This window comes from Xiphophorus hellerii, chromosome 23 (genome assembly GCF_003331165.1).
Source record: "Xiphophorus hellerii strain 12219 chromosome 23, Xiphophorus_hellerii-4.1, whole genome shotgun sequence".
NCBI lineage: Eukaryota > Metazoa > Chordata > Actinopteri > Cyprinodontiformes > Poeciliidae > Xiphophorus > Xiphophorus hellerii.
In genome coordinates, this window is record NC_045694.1 from 29489558 (window position 1) to 29508791 (window position 19234).

The window sequence follows — 19234 nt, forward strand, 5'->3', positions numbered from 1 at the left end:
GTTTTATACAGTATTTTTATTAACAACTGGAGATAACATTAATTACTTTGTTGTGCCTGGAAAATACATGACACTGACCCTATAAATGGTTTTCCAAATGTAAATGTTAGATTGTATTTTGTGCAGGTAGAACACCAAACACTTTTAAGGAATTTATAAAGAAATCAAGCACTTTCAAAACCTTAAAGACACCTTTAAAAAATACAAGCAGTGGTAATTTGTTTGAAGGATTTCAAGAAGTTGTATAAACTGGTACAAACTCAGTACAAAAAAAAGAAACATTAAAGAAGAAAGAGTGCTGGAGGAAAGAAGAGGAACAGGAAGGCTGCTTTCTCCGGTGATCAGAACTAGAAATAACTCCGTCTCTATTTCTCTGCAGAATAAGAAAACAAACTTTTTATTTTGCTCCTGGAAGTCTGAGGAGGGAGGGAAACATCTTGTCGATGTCCTGAGGGCACAGACCAGCAGGTGATTCTCAGATGCTGTGGGTTCGCTCAGCATGTGTTATTAAAAGCATTTCAACATTTCCACCAGGACTTACCGCCGTGCACAGAAACGAGCCGCCGTCGCCTCCCTCCTGGATGTGAACCTGCATATCTCATCTGTTGATGACAAAGAGAGAGACAGCCCGGTCCTTACAGGATTGGTGCAGAGATAATTTGAAGCTCATGTGGAAGAGCACAATATGTGTGGATGACTGAAGCGAAAGGGCACAGTCTGGTCTCATTGTGGAACCTGTTGTGTTCCTCAGCAGAAGCCTTCTGGAATCAAAGGTCATCGGTCTGTCAGTGGGAGTGACTTCATGTGGTGATTTATTTCTCGCTGTACAGTAAACAGGATGCACTGCTGATGGCTGTGTTCTCCATCAGTTGTTGGGGTCAGAGAGCAAAGGTCTCTGCCTGTTACCACTGTACAGAGAATCACGATTAATCATTTTACTCCTCACATCAAACACCAGTGTCTGGTGTATTTATTTATTTTTTTTACACTCAATAAGTTTTAACCCAGCAGAATGAGGCCATTGGCTTGAAAAGCATTACTTTAACATGTATTAATATAAATCTAAATAGAAGTTTTAGAACCTAGCTGGCAGAACATTTATTTGTTTCTTGATATTATTTTACCTTAAAGTGACGTTACGACGATGAGCTTTACAACAGTCTAGGTCAGAATCAAGACTGTTCTGACCTTTTGGGTTTGTGCCATCAAATGAATGGAAGCTGAAAATATTATGTAGAGAGACTTAAGACACAAATCTTCATTCCATCACATTTTAATCATGAAGAACATGTTTACATGTCAGCAGACTAAACAAAACCTGGGAAATCAAGCATCCAAGGTTAGTACATAAAAACTGATTCATATACAGGCACATGTTCAATTTGAAAATATTGAAATGTATTTTACCCACAAGGAGAATATATAAAATGGAAACTAGAAAGAAGTTATTTCTCATTTTCAAATAAGTCTAAAAGAAAAGGTAAACTAAAGTAAAGCTTAAAAAAAATCTTTGGATGAATTTTCAGACAACAAATAGAGAATTTCAATAAATTCACAGAATTTGATTTTTTAATCAATGTCAGATTTTTTGATTTATGATCATAGCTTACATCAGTTTTTCTGAACATTAGTTCCAGCAGCATTTTTCTTCTAACAAATAATGAATTGTAAACATTATTAGTTGAGATGAATAACCCCTCCTCCCCTAAACAGCTATAGTCTCCATGGCTGGACAGAAACAGGTAGGGGCATCACCCAGACAAACTGCACCATCAACAAAACAATAAACCAGATGACAAAGTATCACCATAGAGACAACTGATCTCTGATCAGTGAACAAATGACCCTATAGTGAAGTCAAGCTGCAATGATGCAGACCAGATGGACTGAAACCAAAACAAATTTTAACCAACTGGACTTGAATTCCCTTCTGTCTATGTCAGCTTAATGAACTCAGCTGAGTTTCCATCATCATAAAACCCAAGTCCAGCATGTAGCGGCTGGGTGAATGTGGTCTGGACTCTGTGGAGGAGAGTCATGGTTTCAGAGACGCTGTAGAAAGACAGAATACCTGCTGTGTGATCCAGGTACACTCCTACTATGGATGAAACTGGACCTGACACATCGGTTCCTTCATAGTTGTGATAAAATGTATAACTGCTTCCATCGCAATATAAAGACCAGGATTTGTCATTGTATCGAAAATCACTTTCATCTCCTGATTTGCTGATATTCTTGTATGAAACTGCTAGATCAACCTGTCCTTCCCACTTCACCTCCCAGTAACAGCGTCCAGTCAGACTGTTTCTGCTCAGGATCTGAGAAAGAGTGAATCTGTCTGGATGATCAGGATAAAGTTGTTCTTCTTTCATTGTTGTTGCTTTCCTGTTTCCCTCAGATAATAACAGTTTTATGTTTGCTGTGTTTACATCCAGAGTTATTTCTTCAGAATATTTTAAGAAGTCAGGTCTGGTCTTTGGTTCTGACAGTAGAACATCCACCTCAGTGACCGTCAGTGAGATGTTTGTCCATGAGTCACTCAGGACTTCCTGTAGTTTCTCTCTGAGCTTTGACACAGCTGCTGTCACATCCTCAAAGTGTCTCAGAGGACGGACATTGATGCTAGGTGAGCATTTAGACCCACTGAGTTCTGGCATTGAGGGGTAGTTGAGGAGAAACTGGTTGTGATCCTCTGTGTGTGAGAGCTGCTCCAGCTCAGCGTCTCTCCTCTTCAGCTCAGTGATCTCCTGCTCCAGCTTCTCCTGAACATCTTTGACTCGACTCACTTCAGTTTCCTGCTGGGATCTGATCTGCTGTTTCAAATCAGAGCTTCTTTTCTGGAGGAGATGGATCAGCTCAGTAAAGATCTTCCCACTGTCCTCCACTGTTTTATCAGTAGAGACATTGATGGCCTTCACCTCTTGTTGAAGCAGCTTCACATCTTCCTCTCTGTCCTGGATTCTCTGCTGGATTTGTTGTCGACTCTCCTGGAGCTTCTTCTGCTTCTCATCTCTTTCTGCTGCAGCTGGGACTGTTTCATGGCCTTTATGTTCATCCATAGTGCAGAGATAACAGATACACTGCTGATCAGTACGACAGAAGATCTTCATCACCTCATCATGACGAGAGCAGATGTTCTGCTGAAGATTCCCAGAGGGATCCACCAGCTTATGTTTCTTTAAAACAGGAACATTGTAGTGAGGTTGGAGATGATTCTCACAGTAAGAAACCAGACAAACCAGACAGGACTTTGTAGCTTTCAACTTCCTCCCAGTGCAGACATCACAGGCCACATCTCCAGGTCCAGCATAGCAGTGGTCAGCTGGAGCAGCTCTGGCTCTGCTTTTCTTCAGGTCCTCCACTAACTCTGCTAACAGGGTGTGTTTCTTCAAGACAGGCCTCTGTCTGAAGGTCTCTCTACATTGAGGGCAGCTATAGGTTCCTTTCTTTTCCTCTCCATCCCAGAAGTCTGTAATACAGTTCATACAGTAGCTGTGTCCACAGGCTGTAGTCACTGGATCCTTCAATAGATCCAAACAGATGGAACAAGAGAATCTTTCTCGGTCCGTCTGAACTCCTGTCTGCGCCATTTCTCCTCTCAGTGAGAATGAGTCTGTGAGTTTCACTTCCTCATAAATGAAACTGAACTCTGCTCTAAATGTGACGTGTTGCTGCAGGGAGGGAGGCCTGAGATCTGTTAGACCAACCACTGATCTGAAAGGAGGGAACAAAGAAATGTGTTGACAAAGAGCAGCAGCAGTAGGAGGAGTTAGTAGACTGGTGAGTTCACGAAGAACTTTGACATGTGTGTGTGTGTTTGTACTCGTTTAGCTATTTTTGTGAGGACTTTTTCTTGGCAAATAACCAACATTATGTTCACATTTGTAGTTGTGAAGACATTCTGTGATGCCCACTCAATGTAAAAACAATTTTTGGGTTTTGTGTTAGATTTAGGACTAAGATGTGAATTGAGTATATATGTGAGGTGGTTTTGTTTAGGGAAACGGTCAGAGTTAAGCTATAGAAACTGAATATAAGTCTACAGAAGTACAGTGAGACAGGTAGGTGTGTGTGTGTGTTTTCTGTTTTTACAATGCAATAAATTGACAATAACAAAGTAATACTGGATTAGATAAGGATGCCTCTCTAAATAGCACTTTTATCCAGGTTGGCTACAATAAAATCAAAATTAAATCGGACACTTATAATTTTATCCAAAAAAAAAAAAATACATAGAAAGAAATCTATCTCTTTTATTAAGATCCAATCAAAACCAGTGAAACTGTTCTCTACTCAGAAAATTCCAATCCAACTGGGAGCATTTTGTTCACAGGAAATGGAGCCGTTCTCCTTCCAGTGTGAACTGCTAATTTTTTAATGAAATTTTCTGAATGTTTCTGCAAACAGTAAAGATTAATGGTTGGGATACAGAGCCATGAAGTGTTTTTAATTCCCACCAAAACTGTGATTTGTGTTATGAAGAAAATTCTCAAAGTAGTGATGCTCTCTAAAACATTTATTTCGGTATATGTGTTCAGATCCAATCAATAACTATGATTGCAACCATGGCTGAAAAATGCTAAGTATATGGTTAAGCAGTTGTTTTTTATCAGGTTTAATTAGACAGTAGCTCTGATGCACCACACTTTAATACAATATTAGAAATATAAGCTGATTTATCTTTTTTCTGTCCAGGGAGGCAGATGTTAATAGGGCCAAATTTTGGTAACAGAAATATTCATATTTTTAGACCTGAAATCCACATTTATCTGGACCCAAACAGCAATTATCCTGGAATTCATTAAACTGACACATAGACTGAATATACCTCAGTTCCCATAAAATCTTCAGGGGATGTTTTGACTTTCTGAAGGTCTTGAACAAAGACTTCTCTGTGTTCTGATCCTGGGACTGTTTAGCACAGTAAATATACTCTATAAACACCTAAAAGCATTTCCCCCACCAACAAACTCAGACTTAAACAGCCCCTGTGGATGGAATAAGAGAAAACCTCTAAGAACAGTGAAGACTTTTCTTTGACGAAGGAAACATCACATTGTGTCTCCCAACCAACCCCTTAAATAAATCCCATTTAGGTAAATACCCTCAATTCTTCTTTTTCTGTTTTTAAGCTGCAGGCATGTGTTAAATCAGCATAACAGACTGACTGGACAAAAGCTCATTCACAGTCAAACAAACCAACAAACGCATGAAATTGATTGAGGTAGAAGAGGCCTTCATTACTGATGAATAGAAACAGGCTCTATTTACATCCTCAACTATATACCGCAAAGACGAAACATCTTCAAAAGTGCAATGATCTGATGTGTAACCATAACTAATAAAAAGATGCACACAATGTGGACTCTAGAAGAATTTCTCCTTTTAAATTGTGCCATTAATTTTTCTCATTTCTTTATGTTTAAGAATAACAAAAGGTTTTGTATGTTTCCCTTTTTTCTCTCCTTTCAGTGTTATGGAGAATATTAATCCTCCATAACACTGAAAGGAGATAAAGCTATCATAAATTTTTTTTTTACCCCTCCAGGGGGTCTTTTTATGGGCTCTAGTGTCCCTTATATGACAGTAGGCTGACAGGAAACGGGGAAGGAGAGGGGGGAAGACATGCGTCAAATGTCGTCGGGTCCGGGAGTCGAACCCGCGACGGCTGCGTCAAGAACTGTAGGCCTCCAAATATGGGTCGCGCTAACCCCCTATGCCACCACGGCACGCCCCCAGCTATCATTAATTTAACAACAGATATTTTGACTGAATGATTTTTGCTTGATTTGTTGAAAGAGTTGTGTGGAGCTCTGAGTTTCTATTCAAAACTCCAGCCCAGTGCAATAACATATTCTGGAAACTGGTTCCCATTGCAGACTGGATTCCACCAGATTGCAGGGAAGATATTTCACATAGAAAAAAAAACATAAATATTGATTTGTTTTGGCTATAAAGACACCCTGGATTTTACAGCAAGGCTTGTATTCTGCCAGTATTACCCATTAGTAGTTTATCTACAAATATAGATGGGCTAAAGGCTTCTGAAGAAAGTTATTTGGACTCCCTGCAGTCATGGCAGTGGAATGGACCAACTGAGACGTGAGAAATGTTTGGATGAGTGTTTGAGCATTGCTTCTGGAGAGGAGCTTTTTCCTGAAAGACCTTATGGAGCTTTATGGAGCTGTTTAAAATACCAAAATATGACACCAAGGTTGTATACATAAGAAGACAGTAAAATTGTGAATCTCGTTGAAATGGTTGGATTTTAAAGTGAGCTCCACAATTCTTGACTGAGGTAGATTTGATTTAATCTATAAAACTTTCTATGAAATTTCTTTGTGTTTATTTCAAATGCAATAAACTCAGAGATGAGACAGAAAGGAAAAAAGACAGGTAGAAAGGTGGAGGAAAGATTTGAGGGGAAATGAGAGGAGGAGAGGAGAGAAAGAAGCAGAGAGAGAATACAAGTCAACGACAGTCAGGTCTGCCTATAAACCTGCAGAAAGAGAAAAAACAAAACGGAGAAATCACAACAACAAACAAGAGGGACATGCATGTAACAGCTGTAACATCATTGGAAAACACACAGTACATGAAAATACAAGATGCATTTAGTGGCAATATTTAAACCTGCATATATTTATCATGTATCACATCTAGATTGATGTTTATCTATATATCAAGTGGAGCATCATGGGGAAAGTAAATCTGTTGGGTTTCATCTTTACACTCAGACAACAATTCGGAGTTACACACTGACAGACAGGACAAGTTTAAAAAAAAGTTTATAATACATAGTGAATCAGCCAATCACATTGGAGCATCACACTTCACTATAATCTTCTAGTAAACATGTATTGAAGGACCCAGTCCAAAGTGTTTTATCATTTCTTCAAGTCGAGTCTAAAGTCATTAAATTTGTGACTCTTTCTCTTTCCTTGAAGGTCAATAGACTTGTATGTTTAATAGTTAAAAACCTCTTTCTCACATATGTTTAAATTTTATCGAAAACTAGTGAAACTTCTAATAGTGGCTTGAGATAGTTCAAACTATGCTGACCTTGCTTGTTTTGGCTTCAGGTTTACGTGTTTTTATAGAAAATAACTCTAAACTGCAAATATGTGCAGAGCTCCAGTGTTTCTGCTGCACCGCCATAAATATTTAAGGCCTTGCTTCCTGTAAACAAGCACGCAAACCCCAATCAAAGGTGAGGATGTGCTGATTTTAGGTTCACAACTTGTTTTTTTTGCTTATAGGAATTGCCGAGCTCTTGCAAAGTTTCTAAGAGTGTAAGTCCTGCTCAGTCCAATGCATTTGTTACGGCTAGCTTAATTTGTAGTAAAATACAGTTTTGAAACATATTTCTGTTTCTCCTTAAGCTTTATTTAACTAGAAGCGTCCCTTTTAGGTTGCTGTAGTTCCAGACAGGAAGTGATGTTTAAGTGGAATGTGAGGTTAAAATGAGCGACAGTTGTTTTAATGGCCAGTATATTAAGAACCATTTTGTATTTATTGATTATATTATATTTTATTCATCATTACCAGATACAGTCTGGTCTCAGAATGATGGGACATGTTGACAGTTCAAGTGAAACTTGCCCGTTGCAGCATCTGTCGTATGTTGACTAAGTTCATGAGTTAACTTCCTGTTTGAAACCAGCACCGTTTGTAACAATAAGGAATCGACATTTTGAAGTGTTTATTCTGAATTTAAAAGCACCTGCAACTCTAATTGAGATCAAACAGTTTGAAACACGACTAGAATCGAGAGTTAATAATATCTTTACAGGCTCCAACAAGTCTAAAAACACAATCATATCAAATCTTTAAACAGACATAAAGTCATTTCTTGCAATTGTATTTATTTACTGTATCACCAACTAGAGACATTTCTTATACAAAACAAGCTTTTTCCCCCAATAAGCTTCAAAGGTGCCAGAAAACATGTCTGCATCTCTGCATAACCAATTACTTTTTAATGATCTATGCAAACAACAACTAAAAACATAAATGAATTTGGAAAGTAAAACAGCTTTAGCTTTAGATAGAACTGGGTCGAGAGTTCTTTACCAATCAGAGGAGAAATGTAACTTTCCATGATACATTCCCAAAGCCAATTTCATCAGGAAACCAATTAGTTTTTAACACCTAAACCTTCTTAAAATAATTTCTGTGCTGGATCAGACGTTAGTTGAAGGCAGCAGGATGGGAGAAATGTGCTGGATGTGAAACAGGAACTGTAAAAATCCCTTTACAGTTACGAAAAACAATCTGAATGTGATCAAGTTAAACCAACTGTGAAAAAAGAAAATAAGACACGACATTGATTTAATGTCACAGGTTGCTGCTAACCTGCTGTGAAAATGACAGTACTGTAAATTTAAATCACTTTTTACAGTAACAGGTAAAAAACAGCAGGTGTTTTCAGAGAGCGACCAAAGTTCCTGCTCTTACTGCTGAGAATAGACAAAAACATTATCAAGCACAAAATAATTTAAAATGCATTTCTGGGTTTGAAAAGTTGAACATTTGATAAACCTCGGAAATGTCTGTTTCAAAAGATTCAAGTTGAAAATTTTAGACTTCTGAAACAAAATTGCATATAGTTTATGCTTCAGATTTTTTTTTAATGTGTGAAAAATTTTGAAAATTGTGTCATTTTTGAGCTACTTGTGAGATCATCAGAGATTTTCTAGAAAGAAACAAGGAAATTTCTGAGTTTCAAATCTCTAAAATGTTCAAATTTCAAGTTTATTTCTCAAAAATCTCTGCATTTAACCTTTTTTTTTTTGTCTGGCAAATTTTTGACTTTTAAACCTCAGAAATTAAAAAGAAATTTCTTGCAAATTTTCAACTTATCAAAGTCAGAAATTTCTGAGTTTTTTCCTAGCAGATTTTCTTTGACTTACACACTCAGAAATTTCTGTGCTGTTTTCCCGAAAATTAATCTCAAAATTATTGAGGTTTGAGGCCCACATATACTTTGTTTTATCTACAGTGTCCCTAGATCTCTGTAGTAGAGTACAGATCTGAACCAGTGGACAGCACCGGGTTTTTTCTGCCCGTCCTATCTGATCCCACCGCGGCGCAGTAGTCGGCCCTGAAAGAGAACCGATCCAACACGCTGATGGATTGATGAAACTCCCCTCATACTATCTGAATCCCCCCGCATGACGTGGCTTTGCCGGTCCTCCTGAGCCGGCATCAGGTGGAGAATGGAGACGTTTCCGTTAGCGTATCCTCAGAGCTGCTTTGCATCGCAGTCCTAACTGTCAAAACGCGCCTCGTTTCCGGGGCTTTCTGAAAATCGGCCGGTCGCTCCCGAGGGAGCCTGCTTCCACAAATCTCTGAATTAATAACCTCACCCTGAGCACAATGTGTCCATTTCCCCCCCATCACTATTCTTTCGGTGTGCGATTTATGGCTCTGAAAGAGAAGGCGCTGCCCCAGAGGAGAGGAAATGGAGGCAGGGATTTGATAATCTTGCCTCTGGTGCTGCTCGTGTGGGAGGCAGCCTGCTTGATTATGCCTGAGATGCACCTGCTCTTAACCTCATTTCCCTCAACATCTGTTGGAGGGGTTTAAGTTAACTACATAATCATGTGTGATTATGGCCCCCTTTCCACCTGGCGCCTCTGAAGAGAAAAAGATATAGTTCACGTGTGAATGATGTCGGCTTCTGAAACAAGGATTCCTACAGTCGCTGCAGATAACCCTTTGAGAGCCTGAATCTTCTCGATGGTTTTAAATAAAGGTCCGTGTTGTTGCAGACGGAGTTCTCATGCGTCAGTTTGTTAGCAAGATACAAGTGGGTACTTCAAGACTGCATCTGGTTGGTCCTTTGATCAGGGTCACCAGATCTGACTGACAGTTTCCAGGCCAAAAACAAAATAAAACCTTCCCAAGTCCAAATAAAACACATCTTGTGCCCCATTCGTCATCCACTGCATTCACAGACTTGTGAGAATTCACAACATTTTTAAGGACTTGACTCTTTGAACTCAATCTGACTTGAGTTTTTTGTGGCGCTACGTCGTTTTAAATCATCAAGTTGCCCTTCGATTTCTGTTTTCTAATACTACTACATAGTGACACTTGATTAACCAATGATTAATCATTGATGATGTCACTTTTGACCAATTCCAGACATCCATCCATCCATCCATCCATTTTCTGTTCACCCTTGTCCCTAATGGGGTCGGGAGGGTTGCTGGTGCCTATCTCCAGCTACGTTCCAGGCGGGAGGCGGGGTACACCCTGGACAGGTCGCCAGTCTGTCACAGGGCAACACAAAGACACACAGGACAAACAACCATTCACACACACACCTAGGGAGAATTTAGATAGACCAATTAACCTAACAGTCATGTTTTTGGACTGTGGGAGGAAGCCGGAGTACCCGGAGAGAACCCACGCATGCACAGGGAGAACATGCAAACTCCATGCAGAAAGACCCCGGCCGGGAATCGAACCCAGGACCTTCTTGCTGCAAGGCAACAGTGCTACCAACTGCGCCACTGTGCAGCCCAATTCCAGACATTTCAACATAATTTAATTAATAAGATAACAAAGCATTTTATAAGGTTTTGTGCTTTTCTGCCACACAATGACAGCAATTTCTAAAGAATTTTCTTCTGAAACCTTAAAAACACCAAATGTTGTGAAAAGCCTCAACTGACCAATCAGCAGCTGTGATTTGTCCTAAAACAGAGGAACTGAATCCGCTTCCCTCCAACAATGTTGTCGGAGTTTATCGTTACAAATCTGCAGGCCTCACAGAGATTTGGTGAAATGAAAAATAGCTAATCATTGTCAGTGTCACGTGTAATTCTCAGACGCTCTGCCAGCATTTAGCATTCAAAGGGCTGAATAAAGTTTACTGCATTTCCAAAACATAAACAGAGTCTAGAAAATGTAAAAGATAACTGCTAGCACCACTTACTGGCCTGGGGGAGTAAAGACAGCAGCTTGGGATGTTTTTTGTGTTTCATTATGGATGAAAATATTTCTGGAAACAGTCCAGTGTGGCCCAGTAGGAGTCTTTATGATTGACAACTTGTTGTTCGTGTTGTAGAAAAAAACAAACAAAATAAACACATTTGGTGTGGGCGGGGCCTAAGTTTAAATCACAGAGTTAAAACAGGGAGGAAATGTCGCAGTGACGTATTAGCTAGCAAGACCAGAAGTGAAAGCTAATAGTGTCTACATTGTGTGTGGACACTATGTAGTATCCACACATAGTGTGGATGAGGACGTGGCTGAAGGGAGGTTCATGTGAAAGTTTTTACATATTCATTGTTGTGTTTGAAAAAAAAGGGAAATATTCATCAAGATGAAAGCAAAAAGACCCCGATGTGAAATGGTAACAATAGACAGAATAGATCTACAAGATATCACACAGCTTGATGAACAATAAGCACATTTACCAAAGCAATACTGAAACAGTCCATTTTAAACAGGAATGAATATTTAAATACAGTTCATTAGAAAACGACGGTAGACCTGAGGATTGAGAGACTTGAATGCCCTGAGACCTGTGTGGAAATCAAAGAGTGAGTCATAAAAGGCTCCTCTGATTATTTTTTCCCCCTTTGTAGCTCTGCCAAACTGCTATGAATTAATTATTACTAGAACCAGAATCCATGACTGAAAATCCACTTTTAATTGCAGCCGGAGGCAAAATTAGCTTTTTGATTGGTTTGGTTTTACAAATATATGCTCATCTGACACAAAACCAGTTGAGTCACAGCTAAAGTTAAATAATGCTGCATTACTGTATTCTATACTGGACTATTTAAGAAACACATTTAAACTACAGTAAGTTTGAATTTCTTTTTTTTTTCTCCAAAGAGTTTTTGCGGCGCTAGTGGCTAGTAATTTTTTCAACAGTAGGCAGACAGGAAGGAGGAAGACATGCGGTAAAGGTCGTCCAGACCGGGAGTTGAACCCGCGACGAGGACTAAGGCCTCCAAACGTGGGGCGTGCTAACCCCCTGCGCCACCACAGCACGCCCCAAGTTTGAATTTCAATATAATATCTGAATAGATTATCAGTTGTACTCTGGATATTCTAAGTTCAAGGATTTTGTGTAATGATACACATGGTACAGCAGGAGGAAATAAATAATAACACAGAACAAACCAAACGTGTTGTTTATAGCACTGTAGCACAGCTAATCACTGCAGGACAATAAAGTAATTTTAAGTCCTAACTAATATCTTCTAGGGTCTGAACATTCGGATTGTTGTAAACTGCAGGTAAGACATTTACTACTGACGACTCCCAAATGTAATCCCACTTTAACACATGAAAACTAATCGATGAAGCAGATTAAGCGTCTTTATTCTTCTCATGCTCCTGCTTATGTGTTATTTAATTTCCTACATTAAGGCCATTTTAAATGTCTTTATTCAGCCCCATTAATCATTCTACCCAGTCAGGGTGCAGATGATAAAATTCTACATTATTTAAAGGGAAAGGCATTTACCCTTTAAGGAATATCAGTCTTCCTCCGTTCTGAAAAGTGTGTGACATTTCTAACACCATGAATCTGTTAACGACTTTTAGTCATTTGGGCATTTGCACATTAATGTAAGACACCTAACAGCTTCTGCCAGACGTGACTGCACATTCAGAGTTGTTTAAAAAAGGTCTTGAAGGAAAAATAGCCTTAAAGAAAAGTTCTCTATTTTTCCCAAGCTGCTGAGCTGATGGATTTTCAGACTCACACTGAGGTTAACCCTCTGAGTAATCCCCTATGGAAACCTATCTGAGGGTCTAACATCACTGCACTCCGTTTTTGCATCAGATTTATCATTTAATGTTTTTCAGGGAGGGATTTTCTTCCCTGCTGGTGTTTTTCCACGGTGACTTAACACTGAACGACACGTAGTTAAATATTTTTAAACTGGATTCTGGTTTATTGCTTACTGCTGTGTGTGTTATGCAACCACTGGAAAATATATATATATATTCATGACTTTATAATGTTCATCTAGATTTTTTATTTTTGCATTGCTGTGCATAATTCAATTAAAAAATACTTTATTGATCCCACAGGGGAATTAAATGGTGACATTCTCAACAACAGACTTATAGAAAATAAGGCATTTACATAAAAGTTCCAAACACCCGGCTTTTATTTTGACACTCCACTTCTGCTTATTGGCCAATGAATTTGCATGTTAGCTAAACATGTAGCTCTGAAATAGAAAAAGTTATTAAAGTATTTAGCTAGCCACATGTTTATAGCTCAGAACTAACTCTTATAGTTATTTAGTTAGCTCAGAGCTAAACATAGCTTGGAGCTAAATGGATTGACAAGTGAATATTTCTGTAGCTAAATATTTAGCTAGCTCAGGGCTAAATAGTTAGTTTAGAGCTACATAGTTAACTGGCTAGCTAAGCTTTTAGCCTTTAGCTAAATATTTAAATTGGAACTTCATACATTTGGTGAACTAGCTACTTTGCTTACTCATTAAATTACCTAGTTTGAAAACTAAGTAATTTAGTAAGTAATTAATTTAGTAGTTTTCAAGTAATTTAAACTTGAAAACAGTTTCAAGTTTCTGACTTGAAACTGTGAGATTCAAGACGGACAAAATATGACTCTGAGAAATGAATCCCCATTTGTTCTCTTGTGGTTAATATTTGACAGTGTAACTCTGTAGTTTGAAGTTTGTGGTTGTAATGTCGCCAAAAAGATTTGTTTGTGAATGTGTTTGCAAGACACTCTCCACACAGACGGTTACCAACCGACATATTCAGGACATTTTGGGAAACATCTTTTGTCTCTGAGCCACAGTGGAACCATCAGAGTGCAAATGACTGCGGCTAACGCTGCGCTAACAGCCTTAGCCTTCTCTCAGCCCTCTCCTCGGGGGACGTTTGTGAGCCAGCTCTTCTGAACACAACATGAGTCACATAGTGCGAGGCCTCCCAGAGCAGCCGTCGTTTTGTGTTTCCGCCACAATGGAAGGCAACCGGTTGACAAACCCATTGAGCAGACCTGCTGTTAACTGTTTAACAATTACGTCTGTGTGTCATTCGCTGGCACACGACAGGAAGTTGACAGGTGCGCTGTCTGTTTGACAGTAATACATTACATTACCTCAAACTCTGCAGGACTTTGCTCTACGTCGAGGTGGCAGTTTTAATAATCGAACCTCCTTTATTTGTTCTCATAAACATGAGCCTTAATAAAAAAAAACGGGAGCCATGTGTTGAAAAGAAAAGCCTCGGAAACAAAGCAATGAATTGATAATGTTGCCCTGAGCCGTGTTTCTGTAGCACCATATGTGCTCTAACAGCCTGTGGGATGAGACATAGGGGCTCTGAAGCCTAAAATAGGGTAGCGCTGGCCTGACAGTACGAGCCAGGAACCGGAGGGGAGAGGAGCGAGGGGATGACAGAGAAAAATGGGAAGCCTGCTCAGATTTACTCCAGCGGCTCGAATCGGATATTTTTGCATGTAATGTCAGCGTACAGGTGCCTCTGTTTACAAGATGTGCTTAGCCGCCCCGTCACAGGCAGGGAGTGCAGTGAGAACACAAACTGGAGTTTTAGGCTTCAGTGGAACAACACAACCGAGTTAAACTTCTCTAGCTGAGACTCGATTGCTTCCAAACGTATCCAGATGTACATGTTTGAATCTGTTTTTGTGCATAACTGGTACATAACTCGCACTTTATAACACTTCTAGCTTCACATGTGTGGTACATTTGTTCCTACATAAAAGAAAAAAATACCTTGGAGTACTTTAGTTCTACTTTTTCTCTGTGGAAATACTTTGACAACCCAGTATTTTCAGTACTATGCACATGGTGGACTTCACTGTTGGAATTGTTGAAAACACAGCAAAGAAGAAAGACCTTCTTATTATTAAAACAAAACTGAACTAGTCAACCGGTCGACATGAAAGATACTTTGTGTTCTTAAAAATGGACACGTTACTTTTAAAGAGGCAGTATTATGTGTTTTCCATGCAAATAGTTTCCATTTTATAGCACAATTAAGTAAATATGTTACCTTCAGTTATTAAAAATAAGGTTATGTATATCCAATGTGACTTAAAAGAAATTTGAGTAGGTAATTTCATGCATTGAAATTGGGCCTCTGTCTCTTTAAGAAGCTCCCGCTCTTTCCGAAACTCTGCCTTCAGGAAGTCATGACAACATGGATCCTGTATTAACCCTTTCACAGCGTTTTTACCAGCGACTCACTGAGAAGTAGCTCAGGTAATGACCTCGGCAGATGTTTTTATTGATGAAATAAAAAGTCCAAAAAGTTGATGTTACATCATTCTGCGCCTTTAAAACACGGTGCTGGCAGCATTATGCTGACACGGTAGATCACCTTTTTTTTTCTTATCAGAAAATATTAAAATCTGGATCAAAGCTATCACCTTATGGGAGAAAGTTTTATAATCTGATTAAATGAAACTATTTCAATACTTAATAGTATTATTTTGTTCCAACAACGAGATTCGGAAAGAGACCATTCTCACAGTGAAACACGGTGGTGGCAGCATCAGGCTGTGGTTACTTTCCTCACATATTTTTTTTTTTTTATCACCGGTGGAACTTATGAAGAGCTCCAAGTGTCACTCAGTTTTGAAATATGTTGACTTTCACCAGAAAGCAGAGGTTGAACAGGGATTTCAATGTTGGTTTAAGAGTGTGCATACTTGGAACAAAGGAGATATTTTATTAAAAATTCTATTCTTCTCAGAGGTACATGCTAAATTACATTTTGAATCAGATTAAGAAGTCTGTTAACATTTCGTTCCACAATTTGGTTTGTTTGCCGAAAGCAAACACTGAATAATAAAAAATAATAATAATTTTCTGACTCAACCTAGAGAGAAAATCATCAGTGGATTCAATAATGAAAATATTCATAATTCATAATTTACAGTCACAGAAACATCAATTACAGCCAGGATGTTTGTCTTTCACTACTATTCCACTAGTTCATTTGTGCATAAAGAAAGACGAAGTGCTTCACAGGACAACACTTTTCGTCTAATGGTTTTTTTAGTACTTTCGCTTTTCTGTAACCGCTGGGAAAATACATATGGATTCATATTTAAACAGTGATCATTAGTGAAGCAGAATATAGTTATGTGTACGAATCCACAGGGTAAAGGGACAAGGTAGCAAAGGACTAAATGTAACGATTCGTTCTGTAAGATTTTAAATCATTTTTATCAACAAGGAAAGTTGACAACCTGTAATTAATCATTTTACAAGCAAAAAAATGCATTAGCGTGAATGAAATTGATTATTATCATAGCTGGTGAGTTTTTTTCCTACACAGTCAAATGTGTCTAAACTTCTTACGCAGGCAGAAAATAACTTGAGATTCACACTTAGACTCAATTTCCGACTCATTTTGTATTTTGACTTGACAACAAAGCTTCTCAATGCAGATTCAGGACTTTGTTTGTTGCCCTGAGCAAGGATGACTGGCAAATTCATGAAGCTTTCCTCATTTAAATAAATAAATAAATCTCAGTTGCCTCGACACTCTTCATGACGCATTATATGATGAAAGAGCGTGTTTCATGGGATGAGTAGGTGTTAATTAAAACCAGAAGTTTAAATACAGAGAAAAGACTCATATACATTTTCTTTTCCCCGTCTGAAGTTAAATGAGACGAAACGTTTTTGGTTTAGGTCTATTAGAGTTATTTACATTTTTTCTATTGCTAAATGCCAGAGATCTTAGCATGAACGTTTTTGAGGAGTCAATTTTTGTAACTTTCTTATCTCTAATTGAAACCCATGGAAGGAAACAAGTCATCCAGTTCAGCAGCAATTCCACCAAATATTAATATAATCCACTAAGCATTTGTAAAAATCATTACCATAATTTATCAAGCGTTTCCTGAGGACACTGAGGATTTATCATTACACTACTTTAGATTAAATATATCTCATGTTTCTGATCTGGCAACTATTTTCCCTTTATATTGCAGTTGCCCTTTTATACTGACTTCACTTCTTTCTTTCTTTTTTCTCTCCTGCATGAAGGAATCCTGACGACCTCGTCAAACTGCCCTCTGAAACAGACCTGAAGGTGAAACACTAAAAAGAGGTAAATTAGGCCAAGGAACTATAAGGAATCGACTCTTCCAATCATTGAACATTTAGCTGCTGGGTGCCACTCTTTGAACGACTCACTGTTCATGCACAGCTGGTAAATGAATGCCAGGCTCTGTTGGAATCCAAATAAAGGTTTACATCAAGCCTTTGCTGAGATTTACACTACATTTGCTTGTTATTTGCCAATGGAACCAGAACAGAACAGACCAGCACACGGCCTGAGGGATAAAGATAGGTGAGAAACGATTGGCTCTCTGTCTCCATTATCTGCTATTGCAATATAAAACACATCAGATGTTTTGGAATGATTCTGTCTGAATCGATGGCTGACTTACCTCCTCGCTGCAGTCAGGGCTTCAGATTTCTGCTGTTGGTCTGGTTGTTTGACTCGGGCGCGTTGAACTCCAGCCATGCAGGACGGCAGTGCAGACTGAAGGGTTTAATTTGTCAGTTGATGTACAATAACTGCTGGTGCTCATGTTTTGGACTGGAGAATGTATTACTATTATTGCTTTTTTCTCTTTGTCGTCTCATCAACTTATTCCATTGAGTTGTCATTTTTGTACAGCACTTTGGTCCAGTTTTAAACCTGATTTTAAAAGTGCTTTATACATCAATTTGATATTGATGCTCTTCAGAACAACAGGAAAAAGGAGCAATAAAACTGTAAAAGGCCAAAAAACAACAAAAGCAGCATCACAACACAAGAATACGAAGCTACAAAACAACATCAAGTCATAACAGAACTAAAAAAAATGACAATGTAACAAAAGTCCCATCGGAAGTTACACTAAAGCAAAATTTATGTTGAAATGAAAGGTATGTATGTCAGAACAGAAGCTATTATTAACTTCTGTTTTAGCATAAGATGTGTTGTGGCTTCTGGTGGTTGTATTTTTCTGACGCTTCTGGTCCACCGTGTTTTACAAAAGAAGAAAACCGAAAGCCGCAGTCAGACCATGAACCCAGAAACACTTGTTTCCCTCCAACTTGACTCTGGTAGACATCAGCAGTAGACATGCTTCTGTATGTGCAGAGTCTGGAGCCGCAGCTATTTATAGGACATAATCAGAAGCAACCAACTGTTGTGTTGATTTGTATTCAGTTCAACATCTGACAAAACAGCAGCAGCAGCAGCAGCATGGATTTGTTTGGTTCTGCCTCTACGTGTGTGTCATCTGGCTTCATGAAGACGCTCTGGGCTCAGTGTAACGTGACTTCAGCTTTAGGTTGAACCGATCTCGCGTCCCGCTGCTTGAAACTCCTCCGCAGATTTCTCAATGATTCAGTTGAAGATGTTCGAACGTTGCCGTGGCGCTGATTCCTAATCAGCAGATTCAAACTCTCAGCCTCGTTCAGCGTAAACATTTGAAACTCACACAAATTCCCTGGTTCCTACAAAACCTGGACATGGATTTCAGAGTTTTCCAGGTCTGGATGAGTGTACAAAAAGAAGAGTACATAACAAATGTAGGTATATGAAACAGCTTTTTCCCCTCCTTTCCACTCACTCCATCGCCCTAATTCCTTGTTCCCGTTATTCTTTTCATTCCTCTTTGTGTCCATTTCCTGTGTATCTCTGCCCTTTTGTCATTTTGTCCAACATCCATTCTTTCTTTTCTCCCTTCCTTTCCTTCTTTACTCATTTCTAACACTTCTTCTTCTGTGTTTCTTTAAATTCTTATGAACATATCATCTTTAATGTTGCTGCATGCCTGATGCAGAGCAACAACCAGTGAGTTGTTGACCTGATGGATTGATAGCTGGAAGGTTTAACCAGCGGAACTAGAAACATGGATATTGATCGGCTGGATCAATATCCGAACATAAAAAATGTCTTTTGTGAAAATTTTGACTAATATTCTTTAATGTCATGTCCTAAAAGTATGAAAAAAATGATTAAAGTAAGACTAAAACAGGCAGTAAACCTTTGAATAGCTAGCTTCCACCATTCTGAGGACTTTTTTATTTTCTACATGTTGATTTGACATTAAGCACATCTAAATATCCTCTAGACCAGCCCTAATGGAACGTAAAGGAGCAGGAATACCAAGGTTTCTAACATGTACAATTTCCCATCATGCATTTTGTGTGGTTAAAACTCCTCACAATAAGATGGCAGAAAA

At 38.7% G+C, this 19234-nt stretch overlaps 1 protein-coding gene across 1 annotated transcript; it reads right to left on the reverse strand.

Moving 5' to 3' along the window:
• Positions 1-1255: 1255 nt before the first annotated feature.
• Positions 1256-3648, reverse strand: LOC116713888 (tripartite motif-containing protein 16-like). The gene has a single exon (XM_032554162.1). It carries the CDS (start codon positions 3588-3590, stop codon positions 1935-1937), a length of 1656 nt encoding a protein of 551 aa, XP_032410053.1. The 5' UTR covers positions 3591-3648; the 3' UTR covers positions 1256-1934.
• Between the last annotated feature and the right edge of the window lie 15586 nt (positions 3649-19234).